Source organism: Anolis carolinensis, chromosome 3, assembly GCF_035594765.1.
Source record: "Anolis carolinensis isolate JA03-04 chromosome 3, rAnoCar3.1.pri, whole genome shotgun sequence".
Taxonomy (NCBI): domain Eukaryota; kingdom Metazoa; phylum Chordata; class Lepidosauria; order Squamata; family Dactyloidae; genus Anolis; species Anolis carolinensis.
Genome location: NC_085843.1, coordinates 229,644,635 through 229,666,460, shown reverse-complemented (window position 1 = coordinate 229,666,460; position 21,826 = coordinate 229,644,635). Strand labels below are relative to the sequence as shown.

Here is a 21,826-nt window from a genome sequence, read left to right as displayed (position 1 = left end):
TGTCTATGAGTAACACATAACACATACAATATCTTTCTGGCAGGGTTTCAGGAGAACAGGGATATGCTTCACCTCTTTCTCCAGTAGAATATGCTCTTTCACTGTGATTGGTTTTGCTTTTTGCTTCCCTCCATATGTTCTTTGGAAATTATACTCGACACGGGTAACAATCAAAGTCTTGCAAATTGTCTTTGAGCTTGAGTACATTTGGGTTGGTGGAAAGCAATTAAGAGTTGATATTTATCTGGCAGGATTTCCCTCAGCTGATAAAGCTAATACGTTGATGGCTTTAATGATTCCATGGAAGAACACAATCCAGCAAACCAACAAAGCAAAACAATTTCTTTCTGACCTGTGATTAAACAGATGCCAAACTGCCCAATTACAGACTCATTTAAATAAAGGGACTCTGGATACAATACAAATATGACCTTTAGTTTGTTTCCTCAGTAGCCAGATTGCAACAGGATAACAATGGAAAGTAATAGTAGAACTCACTCTTTTGGAGGGTTTAGGTCTTCTGGTCTGGTCTCAAAGAACTGAAAAACTTCATCACACTGAGAAATGTGAGGGGGAAGCCTCACCAATGCCTGTTATGTAAGAAAAAGAAAATTGTTAAAGAAACAAAGATGTATAGTAAAAAGGATGAAAGGATGGAGATTCTAGTAAAGTGGAGAGGGGAAAGAATTTGCAAACAGGATTGCCCAGAACATTAAGTAAAGATACAACTTAGGTTCTGCTCAATTTAGCATCTGTGAATTTAAGATACAGGCAGCCATCTGGTTGGGATGTGAGAAGCAACCTGTGTCTCTACAGATGTTCTTTGATAACGATTCCCATCAAACCTAACCAACAAAATCAATATTGAGAGATGATGAGACCAACAGTCCAAAATCATCTAGAGGAGTCATGGGCAAACTTCAGCCCTCCAAGTGTTTTTGACTTCAACTCCCACAATTCCTAAGAGCCGGTATACTGTTAGCCCTGTAGGGCTGAAGTTTGCCCATGCCTGATCTAGAGGGACACACATTTTGAGCCTCCTGTTGAGCTGAATGTTTTTTAGGGTTAAGGGTAGTTCGAAGACAGAACTAGGCTTTTTTTCCTGCAAACATGAGAAGGTTGTGGAAAGTATGTATCTTCACAAGGCGGAGTGACCTGCATGGGGTAGAGACAGGCATAGTTTCCTTTATGGACATAGAAAATGAAATAGTAGCTATTGGCAAAAGAAGTAGAAAGGATGAAATGGGTTTAGACTTAAGCACTTCTGGGAAAAGTTACTCTTCCGGATTGCATTTTCCAAAATCTACTAGGGAGCATGGCTAATGTTAACTATAGTTCAAAAATAATTTATTTCCAAATTCTAGATTTAAGTAATGACATTTAGGTTGTGAATATTTCTTTTTATAACATGTGGGAAACAAAAGTGAGTAAAGAAAATGACGAAGCAAATCCACTGATGCTTCTACCTTCAACAGTGGTTCCCAACCTTTGGTTCACAAGTTATTTTGGACTTCAACTCCCAGAATTTCCAGCCAGCTTACCAGCTAAAAGGAATTGTGGTGGCTAAAGTCCAAAACATCTGGAGTACTAAAGGTTGGGAACCCCCGACCTAGAAAATACCAACTGAATCAGTGAGAATTTGGTAAACCAACAAATACGTAAGTTCTACTGATTCAATTGTCTCCTCTAGATGAGATCAGCTGCTCTGAGTCTCCTTTGTGGAGAAAAAAGCAGGGTATAAATAAACATAACAACAACATTTTACTGAATACTTTCAGCTATGTGAAATATTTTAAAGAAAGAAGTGACAACTCTGTGTAAAGACGATTTTAGGCATTATAAAAGAAATAAGGTTGATCCTTCTGTTACAAAGAACTTGGGTTTTCTATTTAAAAAGAAACAAGATCAATTGCTTTGGATCAAAAGTGTTCTGTACTTGCACTACTGGAAATTAAAATCACTTCCTTTGACTTTATAATCTCATTTCCTTTGTAATTTACTTAGAAATTACCGGTTGTAACTTTAATTCAATGTGGCTGAAAATAAGATAAGACGCTTTTTGTTCTTCCCAATACCTCCAACCCAATTAATTTACTTTAGATTGATACTTTCCCTGTTCCAAAAAGCACTGTACTGCATCATCATTTGGGGCTTGGTTAAAGGCTGAGCTGTATGCTTTGATCATTATTTTGTACAAAATGATGTCAGGACAGTATAACTATATTTGGCAATATGGCCATTTAAAAAAATTGTTTAGAAATACTCCATTCCAATTTCTCAAGATTAGTGTTTTAGTGTTTATAGTCACACAAGATCCAAAGCACACATTTTGTTTTCATTTTTAGTCACCCAAAAGGTGCAAAATACATCACGTGATCTTTCAGAGCCCATTAACTTCTTCCTTGGGTAAAGAGGATTTAATAAAACATCAAGTGTCCAGAAAAATGTTGGTGTTGCCATAGCAAACCATCATTTGGCAGTCTAGGAAGCACTCAATTTTGCCCAACTTGCAGATAGAGGAGGACAGGTATACATTTACAGCTCATTTCTTTCATTAAATTGAAAGCAAAACACACAGAACACCCCACGGCATAGTTAGAAGCCAATTTGTGCCTCTGTGTAGGCACATTTGTGACTATACAGAGGCACAAATTGACCACTAACTATGCTGTGGGGTGTTCTGTGGGTTTTGCTTTTAAATAGTCATTTCAGGCATTCGGACCACAAATGCATTCTTGGGATATTTCCAAACATTAAATAAGTCAACAGGCTTTTTTTCTCTGCAACAGAGAAATTGCAGCACTTTATCAGTCACTTCGTGTTTACAATATTTATATGGTGCACCATACCCAGTCTACTTTTACAACCTCTCCATTTTAATCCATGTTTTTATTAGTTCTTGTCATTTGTTTTTAATGGCTAATGTTTAAATTTTTATAATTGTGCATGTCTTTTGTCTATTGTTGTGTTTTATATTGCTATTGTTTTTATTCGGGCTTGGCCCCATGTAAGCCGCCCTGAGTCCCCTTTGGGGAGATAGAGGCGGGGTATAAAAATAAAGTAGTAGTAGTTGTTATTATTATTATTATTATTATTATTATTATTGACACAACGACGTTGTATGACACAGCAAACAAGATAGATATGCTAGATTTTGTTTCACAAAATCACAAGTCGAACACTTCCCAAGTGTCTAGGACTGTGTGATGTATTTTCAGATGATGCGTGCAGATCCCAGTAGGGTGGCCTTTTGCAGTTGGCAGATCATAATTTTGTCAATGTCTATTGTTTCCAAATGCCGGCTGAGATCTTTTGGCACGGCACCCAGTGTGCCCATCACCACTGGGACCACCTGCACTGGTTTCTGCCACAGTCTTTGAAGTTCAGTCTTGAGGTCCTGGTAGCGGCTGAGTATATTGTTTGGCTGCAAATGCCAGCCACAATCATGTTTGATCGTGATTGAAATTCAATTTTTATCAAAGGAAGGATATATATAAACACACACACACACACACGTACCTTATTTACTCGAGTCTAATGTTCATCTTTGTTTGGCTAAATGACCTTGCCAAAATTAGGGTGTGCATTAGATTGAGGTCATACAGTAATCTTAGTGCTATACCTAGATAATGGAATATCTTGATGATAGCACCCAAGTCTAAATGTGAAATTCATGTATGTTTCAAATACATTTTATACACATAGCCTGAAAGTATTTTTGTGCTATATTTTAATATGTTTATGCACTGAAACGGGAGCCCCCAGTGGCACAGCGGATTGAACCACTGAGCTACTGAACTTGCTAGCCGAAAAGTTAGCGGTTTGAATCCAGGATGTGGGGTGAGCTCCCACTATTAGCCCCAGCTTCTGTCAACCTAGCAGTTTGAAAACATGCAAATGTGAGTAGATCAACTGGTACCCCTCTGGCTGGAAGGTAACAGTGCTCCATGCAGTCATGCCAGCTACATGACTTTGGCGGTGTCTATGGACAACGCCGGCTCTTCGGCTTAGAAATGGAGATGAGTACCATACCCCAGAGTGAGACACGACTAAACTTAATGTCAGGGGAAAACCTTTACCTATGCACCAAAATGAAGTTTGTGTTCATTGAAACATCACAAAGCAAAGCTGTCACTATCTCAAACAGTCATGTGGATAATTTTGAATTTTGGAATTACAAATAAGGGATGTTCAACCTCTATTGGAATACATACATGTTATTGATGGTGTCACTAAGTGCCTCAGCTAGAAAGAAAGAGAAAAATAAGGAAGAGACGAGAAAGAACAGAAAGAAATTTCTATCCGATCTATGTCTCATTCATTTTTATGGTGGGTACACTCTTATTTTTAGGAAACAAAAAACAGATTTTTTTACTTAATATTTTTAATAAGAACAAAGGCAGAGTGGAAAGGAAGGTTGACTGCGACCATAGCTCTCCACTTCGATTTCCCCAAAGGAATAGGAGACTGGATTAGAGAGCTTTACTTTGTCGAAACAAGCCTCTTGGTACCTATTTGTTTACTAACGAAATGTATATCCCCCCCCAATTAAAATAATGTTCAAAGCTGCTAATAATGAAATACAAATAAATTAATACATTTTATAGTTAGAATGAAATACTTCACTAACAAATAAAAACAATAAAATAACTGACTTTCCAATAAAAACATTTTAATAAAAAGTAAAAGACAGCTATCTTGTGTGTGTAAAGAAAAGGAATGGATAGAATAGCATGCCTCTAGAACCCTAAGGATGACCAAATAAAGGGAATTAAACATTTGGGCAAATCTATATGGAAAGCTTACAGAAGCTACACTGCACCCACACTTAGTGGAGAGCAATTTGTCTACACCAGTGGGGAATCTAACAAAATAATGAAATGCTCCTAGTATAGTGGTTCTCAACCTGTGGGTACCCAGGTATTTTGGCCTGCAACTCCCAGAAATCCCAGCCAATTTACCAGCTGTTAGGATTTCTGGGAGTTGAAGGCCAAAACATCTAGAGACCCACAGGTTGAGAACCAATGCCCTAGTATGACAGGCCTAAGAAGAAGAAATTCTTTATTTCACATGGACCACAGCTTCTAGGCTGAAAGAACAAAGCTGCTTCAGATGAACAATCCCTGGAAGATTTCAATTCACACAAAAAGAATGCCAAGCTTACAAAGAGAGCGATCACCCACAGAATTCCAGTGGGCAAGAAACATTTATAAGTGTGGCACACACCATCTTTCTGATCAACAGCAACACATTCAGGTTTCTGTCGTTTTTGTATAGACATGAAAAGACCTATCCCCTGTTCCCTCACATTGCATCTTAAAGACTGCCATGTCTCTGACAGAAAGAGGCTAATAACTGGAGCACAGCTGTTTACCTTCTACATAGTGCTGAAACCTCATATAGCCCTTGGGAGGTCTGCTAAGCAGAGGTAGCATGTTCTCATTCTTGACTTGAAAATGTTCCCCACACCTGTCTTTTCCAGGTTTTTGCTATCCAGACGTAGGAATACAACTCTCACCATGGCCAGCAAGACTAGGCATTCAGGATGGAGATAACAGGAACTATAGTCCAAAACATCCAGAGTGGATCCGACCTACACAATCTGAGTTTAAAATTATTTTTGCTACAATATCCTTCTTTACAAAAGTTTGTGAATGAAAACTGAGAACATAGAGATGTGGTTAGAGTGCCAAACTTGATTTGCATCCCTGATGCTCACCCTGTCTTACTCAACTGCTAAGTATGGTTACCCTGTTTGGCATAAGTCTGTTCACCTGAAGCAGGTGAACATAGGACTGATCAAAACATGCAGAATAATCACAGGATGTCTCAAACCTACATCTGTTGATAGACTCTATAGGCTAGCTGGCATTCCCCCCCCCCCCCCCGAATATTTTATGCATATTTTCTCTGTCAGAACTTGCTATTGAAAATTTAAATCTTTTTTCCCATAGATATTCTCATTTATCCAAATCTATATTTTCCCTAAGTCTCTGGACCAGGAAATCATTGCCATTTTTATTCAATTGTTTTCCAGGTTATACCCTAAAATATATTAATATAACCTGGAAATCAATTCTTTATTTTCTTTCCCCAAAATAATTTCCAAGTCCAATTTCTTTATAGCAAACTCAATTTTGTTGTCTTTCCTGAATATATCATACAATTAATGATAACAAATCCAGTCATTTATCGCTAACTCTTCTCTCCCTCTTAAGTTTCCATTGTCCTTTTTCTTTGGTTAGATATTCCCTATAAGTTCTCAGTACCTCATTGTATGTTGGATTTAACACTGCTTCCAAAGGACATAGCCATAAAGGGATTTTCTGCTCCATCCCTTCTTTGCATCTTTTCCACATTGCTAGAAGGCTAGCTCTTATGGGATGCCGACTAAAATCTTTGTTAGCCTTCCCTTTTCCCTACCATAGGTATGGAATATACCTCTATCTTCATTTCAACCACTGCATGTTTTTTCCAGCCCAAGCTGAAATTTGAACTTTGCCCCATATTGATTAGACATTAAAAGGAGTCTGATTCCACTAAAAGGTTGTGCTGTGGTCGGTTATTCTGACAAAGAAAGTAAACAAGGCCAAGATGAATATTGCCGTTGAGTGCCATTGTTCGCTTTATTATTGTAGCCAACACTGATACAAGAATTTTTCAAAGATGTATTTCTTATACTCATCTAGAATGGTCTGCTTTTTAAGTTAATTGCATTTCAGATAAGTAACCAGCTTCTGGTTTCTGGGGGTCAGAGGTGGCCCTTCCAACCTTGGAGTGAATTCCTGTCTTCTGAGCCACATGTCTGTTCAGTGAACCTATGACACTATTTCTTATGCACATGTTTTGCACAGTTCCTGACTAAACAATTAATGTGACGGATACAGTGCGAGTGGATGGTTATGGGCAGCCCTTAGGCCTTGATTTAACGGACAGCGCACCCATTGTTACACAGAAGACTTGATCTCATACAATAAGATTTCAATTCCACTTCCTTAGCCAAAGGGTTCAAAATTAAAACATACGTTTTGTTCCTTTAGATCCCTATAATATGGTGCAAGTCATTAGCAATATGCTTCAATGACATTGTTTGCCTTGTACCAAAAATGCTGAACTAATTTTAGAAAGGCTATCAAAGTTCTCATTAGTCACCAAATGATACTGTAAGTGTCATATCATTGTTTCTATACAACTATATTCAGTGCAGCATTCATAACACGGCTCAATGTAGATTGAGTAATTCATAATATTTTAGCTGAACCTTTTTTCTTAAAATTAAGAATATAAATGGATAGGTTTTAAATATGATTCTACAATCACATTAATTGAACATGTACTTGTGTTTCTGAGAGTATATTAGTTTCAAGTTTATATGCATCCCAAACATCAGCCTGATTATTCAGAAGTCCTATTCAATTCATTAGCATATATAAGGTGCATAGAATTGTAAGGTGAAGAAAAATCTTCCATCCCTCACTGCTCTTTATCTATCGACTGTCTTCTAAAAGGAATCCTTACCCTGCAGTAATCATCAATGGGCCTTAGTCTCTTCACAGCTACATCTCGAATATGACTTCTTCGGAACAGGATTTTACCTACGGAACAAAAAGAAGATGAAGGTGGCATACACTGCTTACTCATTTTGATTTCTGCTTTCGCTTTTGCCTTTGAATCAACTGTACTTCAAAATAATCCAGCAAGTGAAATATCTTCAGAGCATCAGTGGCCTCTAGATACTGTAAATGTCTGCAGTTTCCTTGTTTGCCTGATTCTCCAATCAACAAGAAAACTAATAGGACAAATTTGAAACCAATCAGGTTTTCTGGTCAAGATATAAAACAGCCAGAAAAAAAAACAGGTTATAAAACTTCACTATAAGCTTATTTACTCAGGACTAAAGCTGTAATTCCCTTACATTGTGTATTGGACAACTTATTGTAAAAGAGGACTTTAACTAACACTGAGACCCTCCTTATGGTGACAAAAATAATACTAGTAAGCAGGGCCATAGCCAGAGGGTTTTTTTGAGCGGGTGTTTGTGTTGAAACTTTATTTTAGTGAATCATGAAGAATAGCTCCATAACACAAAATAATTTAGAAATCAGGCTCCAACTTCAGTGGACACTCAAGGCAGATAACCTTCAGTGGACAATCATGAGGATTTGGTTAACCAGTTAAAATTCACTCGTAAACCAGGGTTTGATTTTTTTAAAACCTGAAAAACTGCCCTGCTAGTAAGGACTTGGAGCAAAAGATATGGAACAAATGTATACAAGAGGGAACCAAGAAGAGGAAGAGACAACACTGGCCACTCAGCTATGTTGAATCCATTGTATATGAGAAACATGAGGACATGAACTTGTAAAAAAACCATGGCAGACTTTCTGAAAAAGTATAGTCAATGGAAATCCCACTTTCAGCTTAGCATGATTACCAACTGGCAGTGTTAAATGATTCCCTTTCAAAGCACTTTTGAGGTTAAAGTTCCTCAGAATATATGAATGTATTGAAATATTTCAAAACCTAGAACAAACAAATTGTGTTCTCCCTTCCTACATAATAGGAACTATTTCACACTACTCAGCTATAGCACTTTAGTTGCCATTGCTACATCCTATGGAATTTCAGGGTTTATACTTTGGTGAAGTAGTGGAATGATCTGGATGAGAATTCTAAATACACCTCTCTAAACTGCAAATTCATAGGACAAAACCATAAATATGTAGGCATTAGGAAATAATGTGGTCACTATAAATATATCCATAAATAGCACTATAAATATGTAGGCATTAGGAAATAATGTAGTCACTATAAATATGTCAACAGAACTAGTACCAGTGGCTTCCCAATAAATCATCTTAAACTTCCTAAGTAAAATTATGCTAATTTGTGTTTACAAGCAGAATTCTTATATTCCACCTGGATAAGATCCCTCAACAAGAGACTGCATGGGGAAATTACCTCACATCTATCACATTGCAGGCTGCACACAGCAATTTGTGGGACCGGAATTTAACTCTTCCTGCCAAATCTCTGGCTGATGCTGCCTGCTTTGGCAAGGCTCATTCTTGGTTCCCAGGATAGGAAAATGACTCTTGGACTCTCAATAACGGATCATTGCTTACAGGACATCAGTTCAATAGGAACTGGCACAGTTAGATCTAGCAGGGCTAAGTGACAGCCGATGTAATTTCCTGTAGTGTAATAAAGTTCCTCAGAGTTAAAAATATCTGGGTTGTTTGTCCATGGATGAGAACACTTCCCCAAGGGCAGGGATGTTTCTTTGCATGTTCCCCTGACTCTAGACCTCTCAGGGAAAGACAAGCCTAACTACAAATAAGGAAAAACTAAAAAGAAACAACATCTTCCTGTAATAATTCAGCCGGTGCTTAATGAAGCCTCTCTAAAATGGTGCCACCAGAGTCAGATCAAGACATGTTGTGGCTCTGAGGCACACTAACTAATGTTGCTGCATCACATCTGCTAACTCTGATGTTAGTAGCTAGGCAGCTTGTGTTGGCACAGGCAGACAAATCCATCTCTAATAGTGAAAATAAAATTATAACCAATAACTTTTTTATTGTGTCAGTTGCAAATTGAGGCAAATCACTTCTGGTGTGAGAGAATTGGCAGTCTTCAAAAACATTACCATCCTGCAAGGGGCTTCTCTCATGTCCCCGCATGAAGCTAGTGCTAACAGCTAGTTCATCCCATCTCGCAAATTCGAACCGCCAACCTTCAGGTCAGCAGTTCAGCCAGCACAAAGGTTTAACTCATTGAGCCACTGCAGCTCCTCAACAAATAACCAATGATGTAGTTCACTTACATTAAACCCTAAAATCAGAGCCTACACAGTAATTGGATCTGCTTTCTAGCACCACAGGAACACATTTGTACTACTCTCGAGCCATTCTTTGTGCAACTTCTGTGTTCTGTTTCCATTCAAACCCTCCTATATAGACAAAGAAAACTTAGTAAATATATCATGTTGTTGTCAGTATTTGGCACGATCAAGAGTTGGTAAGGTTAGGGGCAAAAATCTTCCCTTGACATTGTTGCATTAAAAGGCCATGTCAAAGAATAAAGGCATCTTTATTTTAGGTTTGTGTGTGTGTTTTAGTTAATAGGGAAGAACTAAACAGCCCCTCTTAAATATTACAAACCAACTTGCTACAGCTCTGGAAGTTTTATTCATGTGCAATAATGAATGAACAGTTTCTACTCTCTGGTTTCCCCATTTCCAATCCAAGCCACAAACGGAAAGCCAAACTAGTGGTAGCCATATTTTAGAAAGTATGAAGCAACCAAAGGCATGGAGCACACGAAAGGTCTCCTGAAATTGTAATTCTGCATTACTAAATGGATGGTTTACAAGGAGGGCTAGTTGCTGCCAACAGGTTCAAAGTACAGTAGAGTCTCACTTATCCAACATAAACGGGCCGGAAGAACGTTGGATAAGCAAATATGTTGGATAATAAGGAGGGATTAAGGAAAAGCCTATTAAACATCAAATTAGGTTATGCTTTTACAAATTAAGCACCAAAACATCATGTTATATGAAAAATTTGACAGAAAAAGTAGTTCAATACACAGTAATGCAATGTAGAAATTACTGTATTTACGAACTTGGCACCAAAATATCACGATGTATTGAAAACATAGACTACAAAAAAGCGTTGGATAATCCAGAACGTTGGATAAGCGAGTGTTGGATAAGTGAGACTCTACTGTACCATAATAAATATGAGCCTTTAACATGAGAAACAAGGTAAGTATAATGTTTTGTGATAACTACAGAGTCAAAAATAGTAATTTCTTTAAACAGGTGGATGAGATTCCAGGATATGTTGCATCTTTATTAATTCCTTATATGTCATTTAAAATTATATATTTGAAAACAGCTATTTTTCTTCCTATTGAGAGAACACCTCTGTAAGAATCTCTAGGTTTGCTACCTAGCACAACTCTATGGTCAACTTCTGCCAGAGAAGAAGAAGAAGAGCGGGATGAATAAACAGTTATTGCTCAGACTTTCTTTAAGTCTTTAAGTTTAAGTGGGTTAAACTGCTGAGATGCTGAACTTGCTGACCGAAAGGTTGGTGGTTCGAATCCAGGGAGCGAGGTGAACTCCTGCTGTTTGCCTCAGCTTCTGCCAACCTAAAAATTTGAAAGTGTGCAAATGTGAGTAGATCAATAGGTACCGCTTCTGCGGGAAGGTAACGATGCTCCTTGCAGTCATGCCGGCCATATGACCATGAAGTATCTACGCACAACGCTGGCTCTTCGACTTAGAAATGGAGATGAGCACCAACCCCCCAAGTCGGACACAACTAGACTTAATATCAGGGGAAACCCTTTACCTTTACCTTTTCTTCTATTGTGCACTTTCCCCCTTCTGTTCCCTCTCACTCACTCACTCACTCCTACACATTCATGAACATATAATCTTCTCTATTTTTAAGTAGTTTGAAATATACCTAATAGTCACAGCATCTGCTTAGTTGCTTTTTTTAAGATTTGGGGCTTCGTGTGCAATTCCTTTAGAAGAAAGCACAAGCTGTTGCTTAAAGATTACTTGAAGGCACAGAACATTGAATAACTGCATTGATTGCCAAAATGTTTATGATAATTTGTACTGGCCAATCCTCAGGAAGGGATTTCTGGCAATTCAAATCATCTTACTAATTGAATTCACTCTCAAGTCCTCATTAGATCATTAGATTTCCCTTGGTTTAAAACAAAGCAAAGCAAAATAAATTGCCCCTGACCCCGCTCCAGGTACAAATGGGAGACTGAATGAAACTTTTTTAAAAATTGGAGTATCTTCCTCTCTTTCCCCATCCCATTTTTGAAAGGAAGGTTCTTTCTCTCCTTATCTGCATTATTTTTAGGCACAGATATATAACTGGAATGGAGGAACAAACATCCTTTATTCTTCTCACCATGAAATTCCTCCCAACTCGCCACAGGAAAATGAACACTTGAGCCTCTGTTACATACAATAAAATTCACAAACAGCCATGTCAGGCAGGCTGTTTGAAGTCCCTTGGCCATCAACAAGAAGGAACCAGAGGTTGGGCAGGCACAAGAGTGTGTTTTGTGGGCAGAATGGCAGTTTTATCTTTCTCATCAAGGCATGACCAATAGCCAACAAGCTGCACAGCTTAATAATTTATACCACAGACTGCCTTCTTTGCAGTGTTACAGAGGAGGTTAAATGACACCAGCAAATTTGCAGCTCTGCTTAAACTCTGTGTATTCACTGTTTAAAAACTGAAACCTATTTCGCAGAGAATAAGAACAACTGGCAAAAGGAGGACACTGTAGTGTAATGACGAAGTGCATGTACTGAACGCAGGTGGTGCTACTTTCAGGTTTTGATGTCTCCAAGTATAGATGGCATTCACTTGCCTGAATCAATAAATATTACTCCCACAACATGACTACCAGCCTCCTCCCAGTAGACTTAAATCAAAGAAAGTTTCATGAAAACCACCAGTCCACTAAATGTTCCTCCAGCAACAACCAGAAGATCCCTGTAGAATATTACCTAAACCAGGAAATCCAGGTCCCCTATGAGTTTCTTCCTCCAAGGGCAAACCAAGAATGGGCAACTTGGAAGTCCTTGAACATAGTTAGAAGTGGAGTTGGCAGATCAAAAGACAACCTGGAAAAATGGCACTACCTAGAAGAATCCTCCACCTTGTGCGATTGTGGAGTAGAACAAACAACTCAGCATCTGTATGCTGGCCCACAATGCCCTGCCTCATGCACAAAGGAAGAATTGTTTAACGCTACACACAATGTGGTCGCTGTTGCCTGTTTTTGGTCTAAAATTATTTAGTCACTTGTGCTCCCTCTATTTTATCAGTTTTATACTTATTTATGCAATGCTTTTAACACAATATAAATAAATAAACTCCCACAAAGGCCCCATCAAAGTGTGTTAAACCACTGAGCTGCTGAACTTGCTGACTGGAAGGTCAGTGGTTCAAATCCGGGGAGTGGGGCAAGCTCCTGCTGTTAGCCCCAGCTTCTGCCAACCTAGCAGTTCGAAAACATGCAAATGTGAGTAGATCAATAGGTACTGCTCCGGCGGAAAGGTAACAGCACTCCATGCAGTTATGCCGGCCACATGACCTTGGAGGAGTCTACGGACAATGCCAGCTCTTTGACTTAGAAATGGAAATGAGCACCAACCCTCAGAGTCGGACATGAGTAGAGTTAATGTCAAGGAAAAGTTTACCTTTACCTTACAGATCCCATGTACATTGCCATATAAAATCCAGATTATCTGCTTTGAAGTGCAGAAGTGTACCACAGCAGTGTAGACTCATATAATCCAGTTCAAAGCAGATAATGTGGATTATCTGCTTTGCTCTGGATAATATGGCAGCATAGATCCAGTCTAAGTGCATGCTACTCTCCCTTGGAAACCTCTAAATATGATCAGCTACAACTACTACTGTATCACCTCAGCCACATGGGAAAATGTTACTGGCATAACGGGAGTTTCAATGCAGCATCTCTAGAAGGATAATTAGGTTGGTGAAGTGGTTTGAATGTTAAAACAGGAATCTGGGAGACCCAGGTTCAAATCCCTGGAAATTCAATGGGTAATTCTCTCTCAGCCTCAGAGGAAGGCATAGGCAGGCTCCCTGTAAACAAACTTTAAAATAATTCCATGGAAGGTTTTCCTTAGGGTCACCATAAATCAGAATTAAAGGCACACAACAACAAATATAGAGGGTTTTGGATTGGGTGGATTAGTGAAGCTATGGTCCTTATGCCTTTTCTCATGAAAGATCCTCTGCACACTATAATTATTCTACAAAACCAAGAAAATAAAGTATTCAGCTGAAAGGACATTTCAGCAAATGAAAGACAATCTGTCACAGAACTCAAGTGCCCTTGTCACAATAAGCACCTCCATGCCCCCTGAAACTGTCACATTTCAACAGCCTTTCCCCCCAATGAAAGCAAAAGCACTAAGAAGCTTATTCCAGGATTGCTGTTCTGGCCAATTACTTCCTCTTGTCTTGAAAGGAAAAGTGTCCTGAGCAAAGGTGACAGTTGGATTTTCTCCAGTATAATTCAGCGATAATGTGATTTTTCACTTGTCAGGAAGGGGAGCACCAGATGAACATTCTTTTCTTTTATTTCTTCATTTCTAAAAAGGCAAATCATTAGTATCACTAAAACTTAGTATAGGTGTGAATTAACAACTGTGTTCTTAGATCTAGACAACTGCATCTGAAGCTGCAGCACTAAAGGAAGCCAAACTGGACAGGATGCTAGAAAAACACAAGCCCAAACAAACACTTCCTTCTTTCCAAGCAGAACCAAAGAGAAGCAGCAAATCCCCAAATACTGCCTGCCTTTGTTTCCTTGAGCTCCTGCTCTGTGCAAGGTTGGCTATCATTTACAGAATCCTGACACCAGGAACCTCATATAACCCTCAAAAGGTGGTCAGTATTGAAAACTTGTGGTCTCTACTTCCAGCTCCCTGGTGATGGATAGAGGCCACCATCTTCACAAGGCACATGAATTAAACACTCTCCCTTCTGTCCACAACTGAGGGATATGTGGGTCTGTATGGATCTGAGCTCCTGCCTGAAAACATCTTGCTCCCCTCTTTTTAAAAGCAACCTTTATTTTCAGAATTTAGGAGGCAGGACCAACTTCCAGCCAAGGCCAAGGCCAAGCTTTCAAGAGAAATCCAGCTCCAAGCATGTCACAAATCTTAAAGTGCTCACTGTGCCTATTAAAGGCTGTAGCGAAACATGTTTAAAAAAATCTGAAAGCTGCCTATGTGTGGAACAAATAAACTTTATGGGGGCAGTAGGGAGAGATACAGAAGAATTACAACTCATTAGAAAGGGCTAGAGTTGAAATGAGATAAGTGAGTCTTACCATTCTGCATGTGCTAATTGATTTACCCAGGGCCAGGATGTTTGTGTTATCAGCAACATTGTGCAAATGGGCAGTGTTAAGAGTGACAATGGACTTTCTGCATTTAATTCCTCTCTGACCGCACTGTCTTCATTTTTACCCACAACTGTGTGCTATATATAGAATAGATATTTTTCCCTATGCATAGATAGAAATGATGGAAATAAATAAATAAATCTATACATACATATCTCTAAAAATCTAAATGCAGCATGTGTGGGATAAACCTTTGACACATGTGATGAAAAAGGTTACAATACATTTGTGCATCTTTAAGGTGCAATGCAATGTGTTTGCTGCAACAGCTTACCATGCCTGACTCTTTAAAAAGGCATTGCTAACATTTGTGACATTTTGTGCAAATAGCTGAGGGTTTTTTTTTAGTTGCACTTTATATTGATTTGTTGTAAGTCACCTTGGGCCATCTGCTAGGGGAAAAACAAGATATAGCAAAATAACAAAATAAATAAAATAGCATGGCAGCATTCTTTGAAACTGTTGAGTTTATAGTTTGAAGGGGCACTACAGCTCTCTGAGAACTTCTAAAGACACCCCACAAACTGGAAGTTCCACAAGATGAAGCCATGGCTATTAAGTAGAGCCACAGGGCTATAATTGTGTAATGTGGAAGAGTTCCCTGATTGTAACAGAGCCACCAGCGGCGCAGCGGATTAAACCCTTGTGTCAGCAGGACTGCTGACTTGAAGGTTGGGTTGCTGATCTGAAGGGTGCTAGTTCGAATCCAACCCGGGAGAGCGCAGATGAGCTCCCTCTATCAGTTCCAGCTCCATGCGGGGACATGTGAGAAGCATTCCATAAGGATGGTAAAAGCATCAAAAACATCCGGGCGTTCCCTGAGCAACATCCTTGCAGACGGTCAATTCTCTCACACCAGAAATGACTTGCAGTTTCCCAAGTCGCTCCTGACACGAAAAAAAAACCCTGATTATAACTGCATGCAATGCTGTGTTCTGTTTGTTGTTGTTGTAGTGGTGGTGGTGGTATATGGGTGTGGGTTTGTCCCTAAGCACTGCAATCCTTTTTGGACACTTCTGGTGAAGCAGAGATGAGGTAATAGAAACTGTCATCATGAGCATTCTCTACTTGACAGTCTACGGATACACTACTGCTGACCCCAGACAATGATCAGACGTTGCTAAAATCTAATGGCATTCATATCTTTAGGTCACTATCTTCTATCTTAACTGGTTTGCAATAATAGTGTCATATGGTTAGAAACTAAAATAACAAGCATTATCCCATATATAATGTGGTTAGATATGAAAAAAGGCTCTGCATAGGGAAAAATGAACAGAGGATAAAGACATTTGAAGTCAACGTCCTATCCTGGAAAGAGGCTGTGTGTGATTCATTCAAAATGATGCTAGTAATGTAATGCAATTGTTATTCTAAAATATATTCTTAATTTTTAAAAGGATTCTGCTTCACTCTTTTAACTGGAACAAAACCGGCTAACAGCCAATGCCAATCATACAGCACAAAATACAGCAAGAAAGGCTGCTAATATAATTATCTTCTTATTGCTATTTCAGGAGACACAGATGGGGCTGGTAATAGGATCCCTTATTCCATAATTTATGAGTACATGTGTCTCAAACTATTTTCCACCAGGGATATTAATCGCATCCTGTCCATTTTGAAGAAAATCCCCTCGTGGTTTTATTTAGAACGAGTATGTTCGGGTTTTAAGAATACCTTCTTTCTTCTTTATTAGCATTTTAATACCACTTTGCATTTTGAAAAATCTCAAATGAGCTTATAACAAATCCAATAAAGCCAACAGGTAAAGATAATGAAGCAATAAAAGCAGAAACATCCATTCAAAAAGTTTCAATACAAGCCATAATTATATATGAAGACATCGCTTTCTCCATATTAATAAGTTATTTCATTAAAGCGCATTCTGTACATCAGAGGTGGCCAAAATGATACTGGATTGCAACTCCCATTGGTCCTAGCCAGCATAGCTACTGGCAAGGAATGCTCGCAATTGTAGTCCAGCATCGCCTGGAAAGCTGAACTTTGTCCAACACTACCATATTAATACTTGTAGTGAGATTGTTGGCTGGGACATGCTTTCAAGTAAACCTGCATACAATTATTCTGGTGGGTGCTTCCCAATCTTAGTTCCTCTGACAACTGTAGCTGCAAGCGCAGTGCAAAACAGATACTTTGATGTACCAGCTATTGTGAGGAAGTGAAATTAAAGCCTCTGGTTTTGCTCATAGTTGCTGTATCATCATCTTGATTCTGCCAGTAACTTTCGAAACAGCATATGTTAGAAAAAGGGAGGATCTGGCAGACCTGCCATCTGGAATCAGAGCCCTGGAATCTCCTCACTGCTCCACCAGCCTCTTTTCCAGTCACTCAATTTTAGAGGGCTTTTTATTACAACACAGGTTCCACCTAAGCTCACAAGGAAATAATAATATTAAGCACGGTAGGGTGGGGGAATCTAGAGGAGCAATCATCATGGAAAAGCTAGGTGGGGGTATAGTCAATTCCATTATTATATAAATAGAAACAGAATGTGGCCTCTGAGCAGCATGTCTGTGCATAGCACTGGAGCCTAAATACTGAATTGAGTCCACATTAAGGACCTCATCAGATGGCTGCTAGGCTCCATTTCCACAGTGTTTCCATGCGCTGTGGAAACAGAGCCCCACGGGAATCCCATGGAGGCCTTCCCATGACGTAAGGGCACTTCTGGAGGGACTCTATGAGACTCCGTTTCTGCTGCACAATGGAAACAGAGCCTAACAGCCATCTTCAGGAGTCAGGTGTTACCTGACTCCAAGCATCAGAAAAGTACGGGAAAGATGCAGTAAGTAGTGAGATTGCTGGCAACAGCCTTTGTTGTACAATCAGACAGAGAGACAGACAGACATAATTTGAGTTTATATATCCTGATTTCTTATTCTGAAATAAAAATACATGAGAGAGAGAGGGGGGGGGGAATTATTTCCTGACGTTTTGCCCATATCTATTTGAGGATGCCTTCCATAGATGTGGGCGAAACATCAGGAGAGAATACTTCTGGAACATTGCCATACAGCCTGGAAAACACACAACACCAGCCTTTGATAACACAGATAGATAGATAGATAGATAGATAGATAGATAGATAGATAGATAGATAGATAGATAGATAGATAGATAGATAGATAGATATTTCTAAATAGGCTTTAAAATGTGAAGATCTGTCGTAACCATTCTTTAGCAAAAAATATATATTAAAAAACCATGTTCTTTCAAAAATATGACTTAAACAAATAGCCCTAATAACTTTGAGATTCAGCCTTGATCTAGACATTTAATTGCACAAAATGTTTTCTATAATTCTTGAAAAGTAATATAACAACAATTTTAGTATTCTTTGCTCTCAAAATATTTTGCTGGGTCTCTGCGTGGGTACAAGGGATGTTTTGAACACTGATTTTGTAATAGCTTTCAGTATCACCGAAATTCCTGGTATAGACAAGCTCCACATCAGGGCCTTAATCCCACCCTCCTTCACTTACAAGGCTTATGTTGTCCCTGGACCATCTCTCAAAATGGGAGTCACCCAGAATTGCTCCTTGAGCCAGGTATCTAACAAGAATCAGTGTATTGCTGGAGTCGCCTCGTCTGGGATCTTTTGCAAGCACAAAGGGGTTACTGATGGCCACCCTGTCAGCTTGGCACTGGGTTTGTGGAAAGGAACTCCACCAAAGGACCTGCTAAAGACCCAGGTTGGGCACAAATCTAAGGCTTCATGGAATCAACAGCAATTTGTTTCCTGAGCTGAGCTGTGTTCAGTCCCACTCTCCTCTCCCCTCCCCACTCCATCACTGGCTGTGGACCCTCACCATAGTGATTTTATACAAACACGGAAAGAAGGATGTTTATGTTTCTAGGCACAGGAACAAGAAAGCCAAGTAGAAACCTGAGAATGAGTACTACCAATAATAAGCTTTATGCGGCACAATCCTAAGCATATTTACTTCTTACTAAATCCTATTATGTTCAGTGTAATTCATTGCTTACTAAACATATTTAGTGTTACAAGTCTTGAAAAGTCTTTTATCTCTCCATGTTATGAGCTTATACCTTACAATCCTGTTTGCAACCAGCTAATACTGCTTCAGGTTTTTTTAAGCTGCCACACTATTGATACACATCTTGGGAACACAAAACAACTGCTGTATGCCAAATCAATTTATAGGTCCAACAAACATAATATTGGCTTCACTGATTTTCCCAGTCCTATCTAGATATGTGTTGGAAAATCTATTATACAGAATTACAATTCCCATACATTCTCTATCTTTTCATCACAAGCTGGGCATTGCATTGGTAGCCTTGTGACTACTTTTCTTTCCAGTGCCTGGAAGTTAGAACCCCAACCAGTTCTAATGTTTTTATTCTTTGTTTCTACTGCCTTAATATAACCTTAATACTTATGTATCAACATCCACTTCATTTTTACTTTTTATTACTTAACTATTATAATAGGGAATGCACTGATTTCAAAACTGGATTTTTTTAATGGGGGGGGGACCCAGGTTAAAATAATGTTAAAACCTCGGAAACAGTGAACAAAAAGTTTCATTAGGGACCCTGTTGCATTGTACAATTATAGCAGTATGATTCCATTCCAACTGTAATAGCAATGTCCTCTGGAATCCTAAAATTTGTAACTTCGTGACACACTAGAGTTCTCTGCCTGAGAATTCTAAATAATCTCTACCCAAACAGCAAATCCTATTATTCTGTAGGATGTTGCCACTGCATTTAATGTTTAATCATAGCACTAATACCTGTATTTACTTGAGTATAATGTGCCATCAAATGTATTGCACACCTCAGTTTTGAAGGTGTGTATTACCAAAAAATAAAAGGATTTGCTGTTGAATATAATGCGAGGTGGCGGTAGTGGCTGAGAAAAGGCTGGTGGGAAGCCACTCCCCTTTCGTCTGGCCTCCCCACCAGCCTTTTCATAGCCAATGCTGCTTCTCATTCCTCTGTCCCCAGCTGTAATCTCTTGCCCAACAGTACAGACGGGTTTAGGTGAACGATTCTAACACACCATCAAATTTAGTGTACTTCTCAATTTTAGCAATGTAATTCAGCCAAAAAAGGTGAGCATTAATCTTGAGTAAATATGGTAACTATGTATTGTGCAAGGGTCCCTCATTTGTTTTCCTGTACTCCTCAGGGTGCACCCCCTGGTGAAACAGAGGATTAAACCACTGAGATGCCGAACCTGCTGACTGAAAGATTGGCAGTTCGAATCTGGGGAGCAGGGTGAGCTCCCACTGTTAGCCCCAGCTTCTGCCAACCTAGCATGTTCGAAAACATGCAAATGTGAACAGATCAATAGGTACCGCTTCAGTGGGAAGGTAACGGCACACTATGCAGTCATGCTGGCCACATGACCTAGGAGGTGTCTACTGACAACGCCAGCTATTTGGCTTAGAAATGGAGATGAGCACCAATCCCCAGAGTTGGACACAGCTAGGCTTAATGCACCTTTACCTTTACTCCTCAAGGTGAACCCTCCCTTATCCTGTACAATTGTTCTTGAATCACTGTGACAGATTGACAGCCGAATCACGCTACAATGTTATAATGCTATTATTCCACTTTAACTGCCATGGAAACATACTGGAGTTAGTTGTTTAGTTAGATTCAAGAACTCTCTGGCTGAGAATTACAAGTGTCCTAATTGCAAATCCCAGATTTTCCATATGATATTGCAATGTCAGTTAAAGTGGAATAATGGAACTATAACAATGTAGTGTGATAGACCCTAAATGGTGAAGAAAAACAAGTTTAATGTGATGTATGACTGTTGACTAGATAGAAGTTGCCCATTTTTCGCATGTTCCTCTATGACTTTTAAGCAGAAGCCACAACATAGGTGGAAGAACCGGAGTATCTTAAATATGTATCAGTTTGCTATGGGTTAGATGAAATAAACCACCAGTGCTGCTTCTTTGAAAGTCTGCATTCCAATAACAAGAATGACTGGGTGATTCACTTCTGAATCAGTCTCATTGGATTTGTTTCACTTAGAAAGGATTCCCATGAAGGCTTCTGTGAAACTGCACAAACTGGAAATTATGCAGCCTTCAAGATACTGCTAAGCTCCCAAGATGTCTCCTCACTGGCTATGCTGGCTAAATCATACAAATTGCAGCCCAACATTTCATTATTGTTATCCTTTGCTCTTGATTGTGATTTATGGACATCCTATGAATAAGAAAACTCCAAGAAGTCCTGCAAACTCAATCTGCCTGTAGGATAGCCATGGTTGAATCAATCCTTCTCTAGGGCAGCCTTCTTTTCCCACTACCTCCCACTATCATTTTTCCAATAAGTCACATCATCCCATGAGATGCCCAAAATATAACAGCTTCAGTTTTGTCATCTTGGCTTCTAACAAGAGTTAAGGATTGATTTGTACATATTCATTGGTCGTTTTGGCAGGGTGGCAGAACTCTAGAAATGCTTGATGATTCTGGTTTTTGGACTGCACAATTGCCACCGCTGCTATAAAGCCTTTAGGCAAAAGTAGTTGCTTACCACAAAGTACAAACAATTCTAGGAACCGCATGATCTCTCCACTGTATTTTACTGGCAGGCAAAGTCCTTTTCTTTTAAAAACCGCGTTGGCTCCTAGCACGTTGTGGTAGAAGGAGCTTTCAATACATTGTACCAAACTTGCATTTACTTTTTAGCATGTTTTAAATGTTTTTGTACTGTTTTCAATTAGTGTTTTTAATAGCATAACCTTTGTTATTGTTTATTATCATCCTCATCATCATCAACATCATCATCATGTTTTAACTGCTTTGTGTGCCATACTGAA

The 21,826-nt window shown here is 39.1% G+C and overlaps 1 protein-coding gene across 4 annotated transcripts in view; it reads right to left on the bottom strand.

The window, feature by feature from the left end:
- The window catches only part of sh3pxd2a (SH3 and PX domains 2A), a 304,174-nt gene that overhangs the window by 177,264 nt on the left and 105,084 nt on the right, over positions 1-21,826 (bottom strand). For 3 of the 4 annotated variants that reach the window (XM_062976295.1, XM_062976293.1, XM_062976294.1), the window contains exons 4-5: positions 7,519-7,595; positions 499-590 (exon numbers count right to left, since the gene is read on the bottom strand). In XM_062976295.1, the coding sequence (XP_062832365.1) occupies positions 499-590; positions 7,519-7,595 (169 nt within the window). The remainder of the gene's footprint in view (positions 1-498; positions 591-7,518; positions 7,596-21,826) is intronic. The other variant, XM_062976298.1, reaches the window with a different exon arrangement.